This window comes from Callorhinus ursinus, unplaced genomic scaffold (assembly GCF_003265705.2).
Source record: "Callorhinus ursinus isolate GAN/ISIS: 27379988/994484 unplaced genomic scaffold, GSC_fseal_2.0 scaffold6, whole genome shotgun sequence".
NCBI classification, from domain to species: Eukaryota; Metazoa; Chordata; class Mammalia; order Carnivora; family Otariidae; genus Callorhinus; species Callorhinus ursinus.
In genome coordinates this window covers 21,014,786-21,032,773 of record NW_027397068.1, presented here as the reverse complement: position 1 = coordinate 21,032,773, position 17,988 = coordinate 21,014,786, and the positions used below count along the sequence as shown (strand labels likewise).

The window sequence follows — 17,988 nt, the reverse complement described above, 5'->3', positions numbered from 1 at the left end:
AGTGAAGTTGAAGCTAAACCGGTGAGCTATAAAGAAGTTACAGGGGGGGCGTTTTCGGCTTCCAATTAGGAATAATACTGGGTTCGTAGCAGCTACCGAGGAGGAGGATTCTAAAACCACCTCACCCGTGCCAAAGCCTGCATCCCCCTCGTTCTCCCACGCACCCCTTCCCCAATTCATGACCAAGAAAAGAAAAGGGAGCCAGGGTGCGCTCTGCTCCTCTCTGCGGGTGGGAAGCCGAGAGGCCGGCGGAATTGGATGGTAGGCATGAGTACAATTAAGCGGTGCGCGCCTCTGCACCCCTTGCCGCCAGCGGGGACTGAAGGTAGGTGAAGCGGAAGACACCTTGCTCCCGCCCAGAGGCTCTGCGGCGGAGGGGGAGAGGCCGGGACGCCTCCCACCGCCCCCCTCCCCGTGCCTGCGAGGGGCTGTCGTGAATGTGCCACCTGTTAACCTGGCGCTGCCGTGCCCGGCGTGTTGCCGCCCCCGCTGGGCAGGGAGAGCCCTGGGTCGCCTTGGGAGTCCCGAGGGACTTGATGTGTAAGTGCCACTTTTTGAGGAATCCCTGAGACTTGAGACCCAAGTTAGAGAGGTAGCCAAATTCCAGATCTGCCCAAGTGGGGGGACTGAAAGGCGGCCTCGGCGCTGTGGAGGAATTCTGATCTGTGGAAACCTGCTTTCCTGGGACATGCGCTTGGCCTGGGCACAGGCACGGGGACCGGCGACTGAGGGTCTTCTGAGGGTCTTCAAAAATATGCATTTTGTTATTTGGGCAAGTTCCCAGGGGGCTGGAGAATGTGGCTGGCATGGATAAGGGAATGGGAGCATTATTTGCAGGGGGCTCAGTCTCGCCCCTTCCTCCATATCTTAAAACAAACAAACAAACAAACAAACAAACAAAAACACGGAGCCTGGAGAGGCGCGCTGAGGCGAGCTGAGGCCTTTTCCGGCCGTTTTTCGGAATTCGGGCGAGTGCATGAGTGATTGCGGAGCGGCAGATCTCTTACGCTCTGATGCTGTTGTCTTCACAGTGGCCTGAAAGAGTTGTCCGGCATTCCTGTTCTTCCCAAAGGGGCTCGGAGCCTCCTCAAACGCCGCGAGACTGAAGAGCAAACGTCGGGGATTATTATGTCGATTTTCTGGGGACCGGGGTTTGCCTCGCCAAACAGAAGAAAAGGCTGGCTTCTCAGGGGTCCCGCCGGCATTTGATACTCAGAGACTCCTAGGATTGTCCACATTGCCGTGGATCAGCAACTTTCCTACATTCAAGTCCCCTATTTTTTAAAGAAAATCATTTTCTGTTTGCTGCGTTGGTCTTTCACTGACATCAATACACTGAAGCAAAGACTTTGGTCTTTTCATTCAAAGTATGCTTTATATTTTTGCCAAATATGATCTCTAATTGAAAGTTTATTGTTGCTTTTGGATGAATCTGTGGAGTTTATGTTGTAAGAAGAAAGGGAGAACAAGACACAATGAAAGAGAAGTCCAAAAATGCTGCCCGGACTAGGAGGGAGAAGGAAAACAGTGAATTTTATGAACTGGCTAAATTACTGCCTTTGCCCTCGGCTATCACCTCGCAGCTGGACAAAGCATCCATAATCAGACTCACCACCAGCTATCTCAAAATGAGAGTAGTGTTCCCAGAAGGTAAGTGACTCTGCCCAGATGGAATTTCAAAGGCAGAAGGGGTAGAGGTTTGCCAGTGAGTGAGCCTACACCACTGAACAGAGGAGTACATTCACACATATATACATACTCTCTGCAAAGGGAAGTTTAGCATGGCTGCTTGACTAAGGACCTCTCTGAACTTAGAATTCCTGTTGCCTTTTTATGGCCCTTTCTACTTCCCCATTAATACTTTCTCTCCAGTCCATCGGATATGTTTGGTTGGGAAGCAGCCCAACAGTGCTTTTGTCAACACTTCAGATACTGAGCTCGATTGAAAGTACAAGTAATCCAAACATGACTTTCTTTCTTTCTTTCTTTCTTTCTTTTTTTTATTCCTCTTGTTAGAATTGTATCTAGCAGAAGGCAGGAACATTGCCAAATTCTTGTATTTTGCTACATATAGATAGACCCATGTACGTGGAGCTGGCTAAGCTAGAAGATAATTTCTCTCCAAGTTTATAATTCTGCAGAAGAGAAGCAGGCATATTTATGAACAAATTTGTCCTGAATTTACCCAGTCTCTTGACTGCTTGTAGCAAATTTATTCTGAGTTTTTGAGACATTCACAGATTCTGAAACTAACTCTGGGGCTTCGTGATTTGCAACTCTGAGTTTGATAATATCTCTGAGATAATAGGCTAGGACCCAAATACTTAAGGGTGACCCAAGAAGACTAGCCCGTGTGGAAAATATCTTCTAGGTGGCAGGTTGGCAAACGAGTCCTGGGAAAATTCTTTTAGGGCCTAGAAGGAAGAACAGCTGAGCTGGTCATGATTTAAAACATGTATTTAGATTATCAAGATTCACTGTGTGAGGACAGAGCAGCCGTCAAAGAACACTGTCCTGTATAAAATCATTTATACTCACTAGGAAAAGGATACTTCTCTCCTCCATCTCCCCATCCTTTCCTTTACCCACATTCAAATAATATGTACAGATTTTTTAAAGTATTTAAGATACATCTTCGCTAGAGGAGAGAGATTGGGAAATGTAAAGGAGAGAATACTAAACAAACAAAAAATTCCAAGAGAAAGAACCCTGTTTATTTACAAACCAGAATGTCTTATTTGACCCACAGAGGTTTATGTTATTGTTGATTTTGGGTGTTTGGGGTCTGTTGTTTTCTTTTAAGGAAATAGGGGGAAGGAAATAGCCATTATTGGGCATGGAGTTTCACTTTGTTTGATCTTAACTAGAAGTTATTATCTGAATCAAAATCTTGCAAAACATGTCGACAAATTAGCCAGGGGCACTAAAGGAAAACTTTAAAATTATAGTCCAATTTTACCCCAGAACTACAAATAGTGTTATAGTTGTTTTGTCTTAAAGCAGTTCCTTGAACAATCTCAGTTGACCCTGGAAACTACAGGAGGAGAGGAATCAAAACCTAAAGTTCCTGAAAAGTTAAAAAAAAAAAAAAGAAAAAAAGAAAAGAAAAGGGGGGGAACTTATATATTAAAAAACCATATTTCCCATTCAAACTGTGCTGAGAAATGCTGGTGGGAAAAGTACCATTATGCTACACTGCCTTCTGTTTTTTTTTTTTTTTTTAAAGGAGATTTCGTTGTCTTTTATACTGTCAGCGCCTACTTTATAAAAATAAAGCTATTGCGAACTCGGCTGGCCGCGCTGTTCCTAACAGGATTATTAGCAGTGATTTGTCAGCCCCTGCGGTCTCAGTGGGCTCCCTTTCTGCGTGATTTCTAGCGGGTCTCGTCAATTATCGGTGCCGATGTCGCTCGCTGTTTGATCAGAAGAAGCATATGGTGCTGCTTGTGGGGCTGCGAGTAATCGCGGGAGGAAAAGAATAGGGGATCGGCGTTCCCGGGCGGACACAGAACGACGGCTAGGAGCGCCCAGGGAGTTGCCGGGCCGGTGGCGCTGGTCTTTGTCGCGCAGACCCGGGTTGGCGCGACCGGGAGGGTTGCGGGCTGTTTTTTTGTTGTTTTGGTTTTGTTTTCTAAGAGAGCAAGCTGTCTTAAATAAGTGCTAACTCCACAAATTATAAATCGCGTGGTAAATAGGAGGAACAGAAGGTAAACTCTCTTAGCCAACTTCTTATTTTTAAAGAGAGCACTGGTGAAGACCCCCCCCCCCCCGCCCCCTGGAGTCTCCTTGGTGGCCGGGCGGATCCCCTGTGGCTACTTTAACCGCGACTGTGCTTTCTGCAGCCCCCTTCACTTTCCTCCGGAGCCCGGAGCCCCTCCCTCCTCTCCCTTCTCCGGTGGACTAGTGTGAGTTTATGGGGAGGAGGGGATGGACGATGTGTGAACTCTGGGCACATCATTTATTTCTCCAGCTACTGTTGAGCTCATAATTCACCCGCAGTCTCCACCCGGTGAGTTAGAAGGGTTATCCGAACAGCTGGCTCCTAGGGATGAGGTTTTAATTTTAAGGATAGATTAGCTTCCAAAACCCAAAACCCAGACAACCTTTAAAATATTAAAGCCCTTTAAAATATTGAACAATAACAACAACACCCCCCCCAAAAAAGAAACAAAACAAAAAAACAAAAAACCCAACCTCTTTCAAAGGAGTGAAAAAAATCACAAGCAGCAAAACCAGGCACAACCTGCAGAGGGTGCCAGATTTGGGTTCAGCTGTGGACGGGGCAGAGAGTAGACAAAACTGGGTCCATGACAGTAGGGGAAACTGGGCACTTTATGTGGACGTAACCTTTCTTTAGTGGTGAGAAATAGAAAGAATTTGAAGCTGTAGTTCATGTTTACACCTATCTTGATGCCATTCCAGCACATAGTAGGTCTTAAATTTTGTTCTAAGGATGGAGTAAAAGATAGCTATTTCATCATGGTAAGCATTCTGTCACATGTAACATATGGATTTTGCAAGGTATATAATCTAAAATAATTATAAATCTGATGACATCTTAGTTATAAGCACAATGATGTGCTTAATGATGACTATAAAACTCCACTGTTTTGACTCAGATTACATTTCATCTACAATACCCAGGTAATATCAAAAAGCTTAAATCAACAAACAGAAATCTTTCCATACTTACATTTGAAAAACATAAGAAAATACTTAAAATATAGCTAATTCCCCATCACTAAATAGAGCTCCACCCTCCCCCAGATTCTGGTAGATTCCTGGTCTAGGGGCAAACTTCAGTTTTTACTTATCTGAGTGGATAAAATTGAGCCGTGGAAAGAAAAATGAGACAGAAAGAGAGATTGGGAACACAGGAACAGGATATGGGTGCCTGGAATAATTAAGAATAAAGCATTAGATTGGAGACTTCATACTTAAAAAAACACAGGGAAGATTACTATGAAATCATTAAAACTGCGTATCTCCCATTGGCAGCATATTCCATTCTAAAATAGCCTTCCAAAGAAAAAACTTGAGAAAGGTATGAGTCTTTGGTGTTATCAAAGCTAGAAAGGCAGGATAAAAAAGAGAGATGGTGTTCCTTGTGTGCAAAATAAGACAAATTCAACTAAAAAGAAATATGTATTTGTTACCCAGATGTAATACAGGTTTTAGCTGGGGGCGCAGTGGCTTGCTGAATAACCTTTGAAAGGATCAGGCATGTTTTCAAATCTATAGCCATTGAGAATCTTGATAACATCACACTACCATTTCATTGTCAAGATGTCTTGGGAAAATAAAAATAATCACAGAATTGAAATTAGTCACTGTGCAGGAAAGGGAGTCTCTACAAAGGCTGGAAGGACAAGGTTGATTAAACAAACCTCCACAGACCCTTTCTATAATATTCACCTCAAGATTGAAATCCTTAATCGCCTTATATTTTTTTGAGGCCAAGAACTGAAAGAGAAAAAGAGGCCCCATTTCCCACGTGGATGGGTGATTTAAGGCTGTTTTTCTTGCTGCTCGGGGAAATGATTGAGCATTAGGTTTCCATGTTTATTTTCTTACAGAAGTTTTTCTCATTTAAAAGCCTTTAAGCCCAGTTTACGCTCCACGCTGGTTTTCTCTGTTTAATTCCAGTTTTGATGTTGATTTAAAATGTAGAGGGCAGAACTAAACTCCGCACAGAGCATTTGCAAGACAGATTTATGTGCTAGAAATTGTAGATTAGATCAATGAAAAAAATACTTTTTTTTCTTTAAAGGGGACGGTCACTAATAAAAACAATAACAACAACGAAACAGGGCATTATAAGCTATGGCGAGATGCTTTTAAGCAGGGTACAATCACACACCTGAAGCTAAAATCAGGCTAATTTTCCAGAGGACAAACATGATTTCTAGGAGAGTTATTCTTCAGTCCTGGGGGAAATCTCGGCAGCTTGGAGATTTGCAGACGCAAATGTGGACACAATTCGAACCCATGGATTCTGGCTCTATGTCGGCCCAAGTATTTCTCAACAGAATGAAGCTTAGACCCAGCTAACACCTTATGATGTTAGCTGTCCACCCATTGCCGGTCTCTGATTCATGGAATTTTAAGTTTTGCGTGGGGAAGGAGAACCCTCAGTATTTAGCAAGGGGCCTGCTACTTAGTACTAAAACATTGTTGGAGAAGTGCAGAGCAAACTTTCTGCAGGTAGTCCCATCCGGGAGGCGGGTCCTGCGCGGAGTCGCTTGACCTCGGTGGTTCGGGCCAGACCCGAGACAGCGACCTTGTAGAAGCCTCTACGGCCTTCTGGTACGTAACGAAGCACGCAGCTGGGAGAAGGCTGCTTGCTGCCACTCGCAGGCCAGGTCGGCGCGGCGAGGCCCATTCTGTCCCGGCCGCGGATGGCCGCAGCCGAGAGTGCGCCGGCTGGAGTCTCCGCACGGTCCAGACCAGGTCTCTGCCCTCCAAGGTTCGAAGACGTCCCAGCGCGCCTGCCCCAAGCAGAGGCCGGGAGGGTGCGGGAGTGCTCCCTCCGTCATTCGTGCTGCCCCGGGCCACCGCCCCAAGGACGGGCCGTTGTTTAAACCTTAAGTGGAGATCCCGTCCGAGCGGACAGTAGTGCGGCGGTCGAGTCCCGGCTGCCAAATGGAACACAAGTGGGATACGCCTGAACAGCGCGGCAGCCCCGTCCGCCCACCCGCGCCTGCCTTTGGGGCAATGGTATTGCCCCTCCCCGCCACGTTTGAAGACCTGGAGCCCTGGGGCGACACCGCTTGACGTTTTTCAGCGTCACGCAGGCACTATTGTCAACCCCGCGTGCATTTCCGTCCCACAATTTAGTTTGGACAAGGCTGAACCCCGCCTGTCCTTGGTTCCTGCACGTCCTGCTCTCTTCGAGGCAGGCTCTGACGCCGGAGGCCAGCTTGTCTGGCATTCTCGATCCCGACTTGGAAGCCCTAGCTCCAGGGCCAGAGCACAGCAAGGGTGCAGAGACAATCAATGCTGGGACTGTCAGGCTCTACCCCAGATTTATAACTAATATTTGCGGATTCCCCGGGCGCGGCCAGGGGTCTCAGAGGCGCGCAGGGGAGAGCAGGACACACACTGCCACTGCGGAGTGCGGAACATACAGAGGAGTGCAGGACACACACTGTAGGGTTCAGGCCGCGTCGCCCTCTGGAGGTCGGCCACACCCGGCAGGTGGCCGGAGGGCGCCTCGAACCGAGAGGGCCACGGCGCCCGAGGCGTGGGGGTGCGTACGCCGAGCCTCGGGAAGCAGCCTTCTACCCAGTGACGGCTCCGGGCGCTCTGTCTTGTCTAAGGGCGCCCAATCTCCGTCCCTCTCTTCCCCAGAAAGCACAGCTTCTTAGGCCCCCGGAACCCTCACAGGAAGACCGCTAGATTGCTGGACGGGGGTGGTGGAGGGAACCCAGGTGCCTGACACAAGTTCCTCCGGGACCCGAAGTTAGGAGCGCCGTCTCAGAGGGCTTTTCCCCACCTTTGTCACCAAATTGTGGTCAGATCCTGGGACAGCTCTTCCAGTCCCCTTCCCATCCCCATATTGCCTAAAAGGTATATCGCGATCTGTCAATCAGATGAAGCTTTCTGGGAACTACTATAAGGAGGATACATTTCTATTGAGATATAGTTTATTTATTAAAGGGAAGGGGGAAAGAACAGTAGAACAAGCTCTTCTCTTCCTCCTCTTCCTGTCTGAGTGAAGGAGGTGATGATGCCAGGTCTGTAATCTATATTTTGTCAAGGGTATGAAATTCATTCCGAAGGAAAAGCTCGATCAATTTATTTTTGCTGCTTGTAATAACACAGCTGGATGATGCTTTGAGCTCATGCTAGACTGGGGCTCATCATTCATTCGCCAAGAACGGGCCTAAATTGTGCCTGTGGGATTAGGTCAATTTTAGTGGATCTACTTCGCCTCATTTGGTTACTAATTGGTTTCTTGTTTTATAAATCGAAATCTCATTTTCAGGAAATTACAAAACCCGTGCAGTCAGTCCATTGAGGTAATCCTTGGGTCAGGGGGTATTTAAATGGAAATGGCTCAACCGAGCACTGAGGGTAAGAGTGAAACTTCGCCCGGGTTTTCACATGAAATGTGAGCTAGCCCTTTAGATCCATAATAGATACATCCCTTCTAATACTACTTATGTAAATATGATAAACCAGACTTTAAGGGTAGAGGGGGGCGGGGAGAAGCAAAATTTATCTGCTAAGGTTAATGTGGCATATCTTGGAAATCTTCCAAATAGATTATGTTTTCCTTTGTCTTCGGCCACTTTAGCTGGGGAAAATCCTTTTGTCTAAAACCCGATTTAGTTATCGCTTCCCTCACAGAGCTCCTTTTCTCCTTTGCAAAACCCTGTTCCCTCGGCCTCACCGAATTACAAGAGAATCTTTAGATCTTGTTCCCACTGTAATCCTGCCGCAAAGGGAGCTGGTTTCCTCCTCATTTTAAACAGACAATCAAAGGATTTGTGAATTTTCTGCGGTAGGTCAAGTGCAGAAACGAAATCTCAGCTTACCCCCCTCGCCAACCGAAATTGGGAGCGGGAGCGCTTCACCGCCTGAAGGAGGTGAGGGGTTCCGGGGAGAGGGGTCTCTGGCCCACTCCAGGATTTTCGGGAGGCCGAACCTTTGACCGGGGCTTCAGAAGGTGTCCTGGGAAGGCTGAAGGGCGAGCTCAGCCCTAGGATTAGTTCAGGAAAGCCTGGCAGGTAGACGCGGGCAGCCAGTCCCTTATGAAACATTAACCCAGACAAAACCGTGTGACGGAGATTTCAACCGCAAACATAGAGGAGGCAATGCTCCGTGAAAGCAAAAGGTTCCTTAAAAGGTGTGGGGGTAGGGTTAGGAGAGGGCGAGGGAGGCCCCCGTTAACCTGCGCTAGGCCGGCTGTTTATTAACCTGCGGGGAAGCCTTATTTTTCCCTCGTAGGCGCATACTAATGAGGCCGCAACCCGAGACAACAAACAGCCCAGGCTGGCGCTGGGGTTCGGAACCAGTACTTAACCCCGAGCCCAGCTCGGGGATTTTCAAATGATTCGGGTCGGGAGGCCGTTCCGGGGCTGTTTCCAGCCGACTTGGGAGAACTTCACAGTTTTTAGAATAAAGGCTTTTGTTGGCCCCAAGCGCAGACTTCGCACCCTTCCGGAAGACAAGATTCCAGACGCGAGGAGGCCTCTGCCAGCTCCCAGGGCGCCGGAGAGCGCCGGCCCTTCGCCCCTGCACAGCTTGGCGCTTTCAGGCCTCGGCTGGGCCCTGGCGTCCCCTGGCCAGCGCCACCCGCGTCCCCGGCTCTCCTAGCAGGTTCCTTTCCCCTTTCCCCAGTTTGGCCTCCTAAACCAACACCCCCGCCCCCTTCCGCCAATTTTGGGTGTGTGTGTGTGTGTGTGTGTGTGTGTGTGTGTGTGTGTGTGTGTGAGAGAGAGAGAGAGAGAGAGAGAGAGAGCGAGCAGCGATGAAAAAATGAACGCGTCGTGCCGGAAACCAGGGAGGATAGCTTGGCGGAGACTCGAGGAGCGAAGGGAAGGTGACACGGAAGGGGTGTGTACAGGTGGCTGTGGCGGAGGCCCTCCTAAACAGTCCAGGAGGACCAAAGCATCTGGGCAGTGGAGTCACTCAAGGGAGGGAAACTGGGGCGGGCTAACGAGGCAGGAGGGATTGACTAGAGGCGAGGGAGGGAGAGGAGTCCGGCGGCGGGCGGGGAGCCTCAGTGTTTGCAGAGCAGTGGGGAAATCGTTAGATTTATTTAGATGTGCAAACACCCAGAAAGACCCGATTCGAGCTTAAGGGGCGCTCATGGTTACTCGTTACCAGGGTTTTGATCGCTTGCTTAGGAAGCAGCTCCTGGCCAACACATTTTAAGAGTCCAACTCCATGTTTTATTCTGAAAGATCCGCCCTCACCCCCATATTACAATGCGAGTGTGTCTGTCATTGTGTACTTCATAGTGATTTGTACTTTAATGCAGTAAATCAGTAAATCATCCCCCCTTTTGTCATGTTAAACCTTGTTTATTGGTGTAAGAATAAAAGAGTTTAACTACCTAGTTAAATCAGCAGCAACACTGTTAAAAAATATTACCTGTAACTAGTTACAGGTAGTATAACCTCTGTCTCCTCAAGTTTCCTCTGCCTTATATTTTTTTCATTTTCTTTCTACAAATAGGTACTATAGCAGATTCCATATTAATTTTTTAAAAAAATCAGCCACGGGTATTCAGAGAATTTTATTTTTTAGGCATCACCAGAGAAATGATTTCTAGAAAAACCTGGAAAGATCTTAACATGGTAGCATCGAGGAGAGAAAGGGACTTTGTTAATAGATGGTACCTGGAAAGTAGAGAAATGGAATGATTGTCTATATCCAATAAGGAACGGAAATATTGCTTAGACGGTATTAGCACCAGAAAGTAACTTCAAAAGAGCGTATACAATTTTTTTTTTTTTTTTTTTTTTTGGAGTCAAAGTTAGGACGTGTAAGTCGAGGGCTGGCTCAGGGTGGGGAGGTGGGGAAGCAGAGGAAGAAGGATTGCTCTGGGATGTTGGTGCTGGAAGCCATTCGCAAGCAAACGGATTTCTACGGAGGGAATCAAAGTCAGAGGCCTAGGGGAGGAAAATAGCTGGAGAGCCCCGCAGCCCAATGAGAAAGCCCATCAAGGGCCAGCTGGACCTGGCTCGAAGCCTCAGGTATTCGCCGCGGCATTCGCTTGATGTGTGGGGCCTCCTGATAAGGAAGATGATGAAACTTTGGGAGAGAAGTAGTGTCCCTCACCCCTCTAATAGAGCACACTAGTGAACCTACCCAAAAGTTACCGCGGGGGTTCGGTGTCGGCCCCTTCGGGGCACAGGCGGTCCTCAAATTCAGCCACTTGGGGTACTGCCAGGAGGGGCGCTCAGCCAAGGCCCTGCCCTTCCTGAGAAGCGGCCCGGGAGGGGGAGTCTGACCTCTACGCAGTCCTTTGTAAGTGGAGAGGGCGGGGCCGAAATTTACCAGCTCGCGTCTCCTGCTGTTCTGGAGCGAGGGATCTCGGATGGTATCCAGTCATGTGTGCGAACTTGCGTGTGTGACAGAACCGCGAGATTAGGCTCAAACTGCTAGCCAGGTCGGACTCCCATCTCTAAAGGGTGTCTCTGTGTCTCCACAGGGCTCGGCGAGGCGTGGGGCCACTCGAGTCGCACCAGCCCCTTGGACAACGTGGGCAGAGAACTGGGCTCCCATCTGCTCCAGGTACCGGCGCGGAGGCACATATGCTTCGAGGGCTCGGGTGCCTGGCCCCGCGCCGGGCTTCTTGATTTTTAGGGAAATGGGATGAAGCCCAGACGTGGCCTTCTCGCAGCCCCTACAGCTTCTTCAAAATTAAAAAGTTGAGTTCTTAACCTCGTCGGGTGCTGATGGCACCTCTCGAGGCAGAGAGGAAGGCAAGGTGACAATGGGTACGTTGGGTTTAGAAGGGAGTCCCGCAAGGCCCCAAATCAGGATGGCTGAACCGAGGGAGGGAGCGCCATTTGACACCATTCAGCTGAAGGAACCGGAGCGCGCCGGGCCAGGCTGCAAAACCGCCAGAAATGAAGGATTTACACAGGAATAACGGGAATCTGGTAGAAATGCCCATCAATGCTTTAAGCCCACACATTCCGGATCCAGCTGCGCTGCAACTCTTTCGTCTCCCTCCCTGTAGTTCGCGGGCCCTCTCCTCTGTCTCCATGAGCTCTCACCCCAGGCCAGCCCAACCCGTGTACAGACCCTCGCGTACACACATACAGCTCCCCAGGTAATGAGTTTACCCAATGTGGAGGCGCCCATTACCGCCTTGTTTGCAGTGTACACCGTTTTAAATTGCCCGTTGCCCGCTTAAGTCGCATAGCAAATATTTAAAATAGCAAAACTCCCGGTGGCATTTTTAGGCTTGACACTTGTCTCCTACTGTCCACCCCCTTATTATTATCCATGTCCACTGCCAGCTCCTCATGTGGGAACCTCAAACCTAAAAAGCATGGTGGGAATCTGAGCTGGTTCTTCCTCCTGGGCCTGGCAGGAGTGCTGTGGCTTCCCCTGTCCCGCTGCTACACTGTCCCTCCCTCAGTCCTGGAGGCCAATGAGATTCTCCTGTCACAGAGCACACAGAAAGGCCCATGTAAGCATTCCCTCATAGGCCTGGCCTCCAAACCTCTGAATTAAATAGAAAGGCCTGTCCCTCTTTCTCAGGGACACCTTTCATCAGTTGTCTCTCAACAAGGCCCTCCCCCCCCAGTCTTTCCATGCTCCCAGCTAATTTCCCTCATCAATATAAAAAAGAGGATGAAAGCCAAACAATCTTCCACTCCTTCTAGTTCTTGCCCAATCTTTTCCCTCTTCTTCATCCCACACTTCTGGAAGGACTTAATTACCCCCTCAGTTTCCATCGCTCTGCCTGCTGCCCTCACTTCCACACCCTTGCAGTCTGGCATCTCTCCTAACTGTTGTGCTCTGTCTTGGCCCCACCACATTTTGATATCCAGCATAAAGATGCTCATCTCTTATCCTACCCGACTTTGTTCATTCCACAAATATAGGAGGGCCAACTGTGTGCCAGACAGAATGTCCTGCCCACATGGAGTTTACATTCTAAGGAGAGCAGCCTTGCAAACCCACACAGGTGCTTTACATAGTATAACATAGTAACAGGTGGTGTAGGTGCTGGGGAGAAAAATAAGGGCAGGGGAGGGGGCTGTGTTTCAGTAGTGCCACTTAAAATGGGGACATTATAGAGGACCTCACTGAGAAGGGGACATTGGCGCAAATACCTGACAGAGGTGGCACTGCTTACTTGACATTCACCCTCTCCCTTGGCTTCTAAAGTAGCACAATTTCCTGGATTCTTCTCCCTCTCTACTTGCTCCTCTGGTTTCCCCATGCTGTCTGGCTGTAAATGCTGGCATTTCTCCAAAGTTCCACCTCTGTTTCTCCTCTCACAACTTCAAGGCCTCATGGGTGATCTCAGCCAAAACCATCACCTCAACTTCTTTCCCACATTCGCCTGACTCCAGCTGGTTTCTCCTGTCTAGACATCCTTCTGGAGCTCCAGATCTTTATTTCTTACTGCCAACTGGAAATCTGCATAAACCTGAAGTTTAGCATCTCCAAGACAAGAATTCATTTCTTCCCTCCTCCAGACTGCCACTCATACAAAAACTCACCATGCTTCCCTAAATTTTCAATCTTGGTTCATGGTGTTACCCTCTACTCAATGACCTTGAAGTCCCTCTCAGCTTCTCTTTCTGCCGCTATAAATTCCACAGCTAGAACCATCTTTGACTTAAACTCTCCCTCTTTATCATCAACTGTTGACCACCCAAATTTAGGCTCAACCATCTCTGATCTCTTCATCCCCACTTTTTCCTCCTGTAGGTCACTGTCCACATTCTGCCATTAAAAAACAAAACAAAATGAAACACAGGCACACACACACACACACACACGCACACACACACACACACACACACCCCTAAGCATGCTATTTCTCTGCTTACCTGTGTAGAAACTGTTGGAAACCATCTCCAAATTCCTTAGAATGGTATCTCAAACTCTCCAAAAACCCAGCAGCAGTGTACTTTCTTAGCCCATCTCTGGCACACCAAATCCATCACACCTGAGTACACCAGATACACCCTCCCCCCAGTCCCTGCCTTTCTCTCATCATTCCTTCTGCCTAGGATACCCTTTCTCCCATCTCCAGTTCAAGCTTCCTCTTCAAGGCTCTGCTCAAATAGTTTCTCTGAGGCCTCTCTGATTCTCCCGCAGGCCTCTGGCCACTCAGCCTCTGCGGCCCTACAGCACTGTCTTTTCAGCTGTGTGGTTATTATATCTGTCTTTATCCAGTCACTGCTGCTGGACTTCCAGCAACTTGAGAGCAGGATCTGACTCATCCTTATGTCCCCACTGCCTGGACTGAAGCCTCATTCACAGAGATAAAGGGATATTGAAAGTCAAGACTTTCTTTCATGGAAAGCCTGTCGGTTTGATGCATCAACGTAAACACACATATGTACACACTATACCACTACTCTTACAGACTTGCTGCCTGGAAAGCCTCTCGTTTCCTAAACCCCCTCTCCCAGATTCTTTCTGGAGCTATTGGGCAGCTGCCTTCTGTCTACAAACTTTTCAGACTTCCAGCCCTTCCATATGGTTCAGTGCCCATTTCCCAAGCCCTGCTGCTACTCTTTCCATTATAGGATGCTGCCACTATGGAGTCCTCCAAGACTGACACAGGAAACCTTTCGTTCTTTCAGTGACCATCACCGCAAGAAACTACCTACTTCTTATCACAGGCTGTAATCCCCTGCCCCCTATATTTGTGTGTGTGTATGCTATAGATATGTCTGTATTGTCCATTTTGGTGAATCCCGAGTCTCAGAGGACAGTAGTCTTGCCAGCTACTTCCTCCAGGCATCTCCCAGTGTGCTGCATGTCCCAGATGCTTACATATTTGGAATGAACAAGAGAGGGACTCTTGTGGCAAGTTTTCTATGCCCTATTTCCTATCAGCCTCTCTCTATCCCCTCTGTCCGCTCTTCCTGGCTGAACATCTCTAACTTCTGCCCCCAAACCCAGTTTCTCCCCATGGCCCAGGGGGGCTCTCTATTCAACTCTGTTTCTATCTCCCTAGACCCTGGACGGCTTCATCTTTGTGGTGGCCCCAGATGGGAAGATCATGTACATCTCGGAGACAGCCTCAGTCCACCTGGGTCTTTCTCAGGTAGGTGAGTGGTCCACACCTCCAGCCTTCCATGTTTACACTGAGAGCTGGAGGCCCGCGGTAAGGGTGGGGGTGCTTTCCCACAGCTCTTATATGTGCATTTCTGGGCCTGGAAACATCTCGGCTGGCAGGCAGGTCTGCATCTCCCCTTTCCTCTACTTCCCTTATCCTTACCCCTTACCCTGCTACCTTTAGAGTCCCAACCATAAGTCCAACATCATGGGTGTTGTTTACTTACTAACTTCTGATGTGTTCACCTGAACACTGTCAGGGCACTGCTGTACTACTATTCTAATTACTATTATTACAGTATTATTATTATTTCCTTTCATAGATGAGGAAGCTGAGGCTTAGATAGACTGCAATAGGTAGCCAGCAGCAGAACGGGAATAAAAACTCAGTGCTGACTCTAAAGTTCTGGCTCCCGCCCTCACAGTCCTGTAGACACGCTGGTCCAATCTTCTAGCCCTGCCAGGGCATTCCACCACCTCGGAGAAGGTGATACCCCCCTCTTTACAGGTAGAGCTGACTGGGAACAGCATTTATGAATACATCCACCCGGCGGACCACGATGAGATGACCGCTGTGCTCACGGCCCATCAGCCCTACCACTCTCACTTCGTCCAGGGTAAGCAGTGCAGGCCGGCGACACTTGGGCCCAGCTCCTTTCGCTTGTGGCTTTTCCCCAATTAGCCACTGGAGGGGCAGGGACTGGGTCGCGGCCCCACCCGTCTCACAGGCTCACGACCTGCCCCTCCTTCCGCTCCTCTCTCCCAGAGTATGAGATCGAGCGCTCCTTCTTTCTGAGGATGAAGTGCGTCTTGGCCAAGAGGAACGCGGGCCTCACCTGCGGAGGGTACAAGGTGCGTGGCTGAGAGGGACGATCCTAGCCGCGTGTAGCGGAAAAGGGCAGGACCAGAGGAGCTTGCGGCGTGGGAGGGACGTTTCGGCGTCGCTGACTGCCCCGGAGGGCATCCCCCCACGCGCGCCGCAGCGCTGTCTGCCCGGGAGCACCTGGAGAGTTGTTGAACTTTGTGAACACTTGGGGACTACTAACTTTAAAGACTTAGTTTCACTGTGTCCGGTTACCGCCCGGCCGCTGGGACTCTTAATCTGGGGCTCATAAGGAGCCTTGGGGGTGTGTAAAGCGTCTGAAATGGTCAGTCATTTTGGCGGATCCTGGAGTTTACTCACAGCGTCAGATTCTGACCCCCAGAGGGGTTAAGAACCAGAGCTTTAGCTCAAATCCATGGCTCTCTTGTTTAATGAGAGGAAACTCGATTAGAATGCAGGTTCCAGGGCCCCACTTCCCGATTTTGAGGAGTTAGGATTGGCAGGTGTTGCCAAGCCTCTGTATTTTTACAAGCTCCCAAGTGAGTTCCGTGTGGCAGGACAGTCATTCCCTTGAGACGCTGGAACACCAATAAATTTGGACACCTCAGTGCGGGGGCGTGGCCCACAAGGCCTTTGTGGCCCTGGGGGAGTCTCAAAATGTTTCAGTCTCTTCCCCACCTTTTTGGGAATGTTTCCTGGCTGTGGCTGAGTCTTCCCGCCCCCTTCACCCTTCACTGCAGGTCATTCACTGCAGCGGCTACCTGAAGATCCGCCAGTACAGCCTGGACATGTCCCCCTTCGATGGCTGCTACCAGAACGTGGGCCTGGTAGCCGTGGGCCACTCACTGCCTCCCAGCGCCGTCACGGAGATCAAGCTGCACAGCAACATGTTCATGTTCCGCGCCAGCCTGGACATGAAGCTCATATTCCTGGACTCCAGGTGGGTGGCTCAGGCGGGAAAGGATACACGAGCGGGAGGGCGGCCCTGCTTAGTAGCTGAGAGCTCTTCCTTGACCTTCGGAGCCCATTTTGCAGATGAGGCGACTCACCGGGCTCTGCGAAGTGGGGGCGGCCACCAGGTCTGAGAAGGCTGTCTGGGGTGGGGGTGGGGGGCATCCCGGCACCCTGAGCTCATGCCGCGAGGATTGCTCTCCTCAGAGTAGCGGAGCTGACGGGGTACGAACCTCAGGACCTAATTGAGAAGACCCTGTACCACCACGTGCACGGCTGCGACACCTTCCACCTGCGCTGCGCCCACCACCTGCGTAAGGCGCCACTCTTCCCGGCATCGGACTAACCCTAGCGCGTCCCGGGGAGGGGAGAGGGCGTGATTTAAGTCCACAGTAAGCGGATGGGTGGAAGCCCTGGTAGCCAGGGGCGGGTGGTGCGAAGCCCTTGCCAGCGAGCCGTCGCTCCAACGCTGAGCCCCACCTTGTTTCTCTAATATCCGCGGGAAGAGTTTCTGAGTTTCTGGGTAAATTCCCTCAGGAGGGGTTTTATGCTTCCCTCTCCTGCCCTCTGCAAACCTCACTGAAGACCTGAATAAAAACTGAGGCTAGGCCACTTGGCTCACGTGCACTGACCTGCTTCGGCTTTTGATAGAGCTTTGCTTTGAACTTAATCTCCAGGAACAGGGACCATGAGCCTCGGAGTTCAGCTGCCCAGACACTACCTTCCTTAGTTAGAAAGTTGAACGGGGGAATCCCCCTATTTTAAGCGTCCTCCACCCCTTTGCCAATCTCAAGGGACTGGAGGACTCAATGCAAAGTGACAGGACAATCAATTCCTTTGGGAATGTACGGGTTGTCTCTCCCTCCTGCCTGGGCGCAGTTATCAGGGCCCATAGGGACCTGCACTCCCACCGCCAGGGTTTGCATTTGAGCGGGCTCCTTCACCCCCAGCTGCCTCCTGTCTCTCCATCAGTGCTCGTGAAGGGGCAGGTGACCACCAAGTACTACAGGTTCCTGGCGAAGCACGGCGGCTGGGTATGGGTGCAGAGCTATGCGACCATCGTCCACAACAGCCGCTCGTCCAGACCACACTGTATCGTCAGCGTCAACTATGTCCTCACGTGAGTGCAAGTCTGGAACCCTTCGCCCACTCCAGGCAACCCTGGTCTCCAAGGGGGTACGGGTGGTGGGCACTGAGGGTTAGAGGAGGCTGGGGTCCAGTGGGACGCAGGTTCTGACCCCGAAAGCAGGCTGTGCTGGGAGACGGCAGCTTGAGCGCTTTCATCTTTACGAAGAAGATTCCTTAGTTATTTTCTAGGGAAAGACTTGGTAGTTTTCCCCTCCAGTCTATATTTGCTTTCTGCTCTCTCTCTCTCTCTTTTAACCTTTTAAGCGAACTCTGCATTAAATAAAACTTAATGCGGCAGAAAGAAAAGAGAGAGAGGA

The 17,988-nt window shown here is 49.8% G+C and overlaps 1 protein-coding gene across 1 annotated transcript in view; it reads left to right on the top strand.

Annotated features, from left to right (window-relative positions):
- The first annotated feature begins 1,103 nt into the window (after positions 1-1,103).
- SIM1 (SIM bHLH transcription factor 1) overlaps positions 1,104-17,988 on the top strand; it is a 65,574-nt gene continuing 48,689 nt past the window's right edge. The window contains exons 1-8 of the mRNA XM_025860368.2: positions 1,104-1,650; positions 11,165-11,247; positions 14,669-14,758; positions 15,278-15,386; positions 15,536-15,621; positions 16,333-16,532; positions 16,751-16,857; positions 17,516-17,663. Of these exons, the coding sequence (XP_025716153.1) occupies positions 1,476-1,650; positions 11,165-11,247; positions 14,669-14,758; positions 15,278-15,386; positions 15,536-15,621; positions 16,333-16,532; positions 16,751-16,857; positions 17,516-17,663 (998 nt within the window). The 5' untranslated portion in view covers positions 1,104-1,475. The remainder of the gene's footprint in view (positions 1,651-11,164; positions 11,248-14,668; positions 14,759-15,277; positions 15,387-15,535; positions 15,622-16,332; positions 16,533-16,750; positions 16,858-17,515; positions 17,664-17,988) is intronic.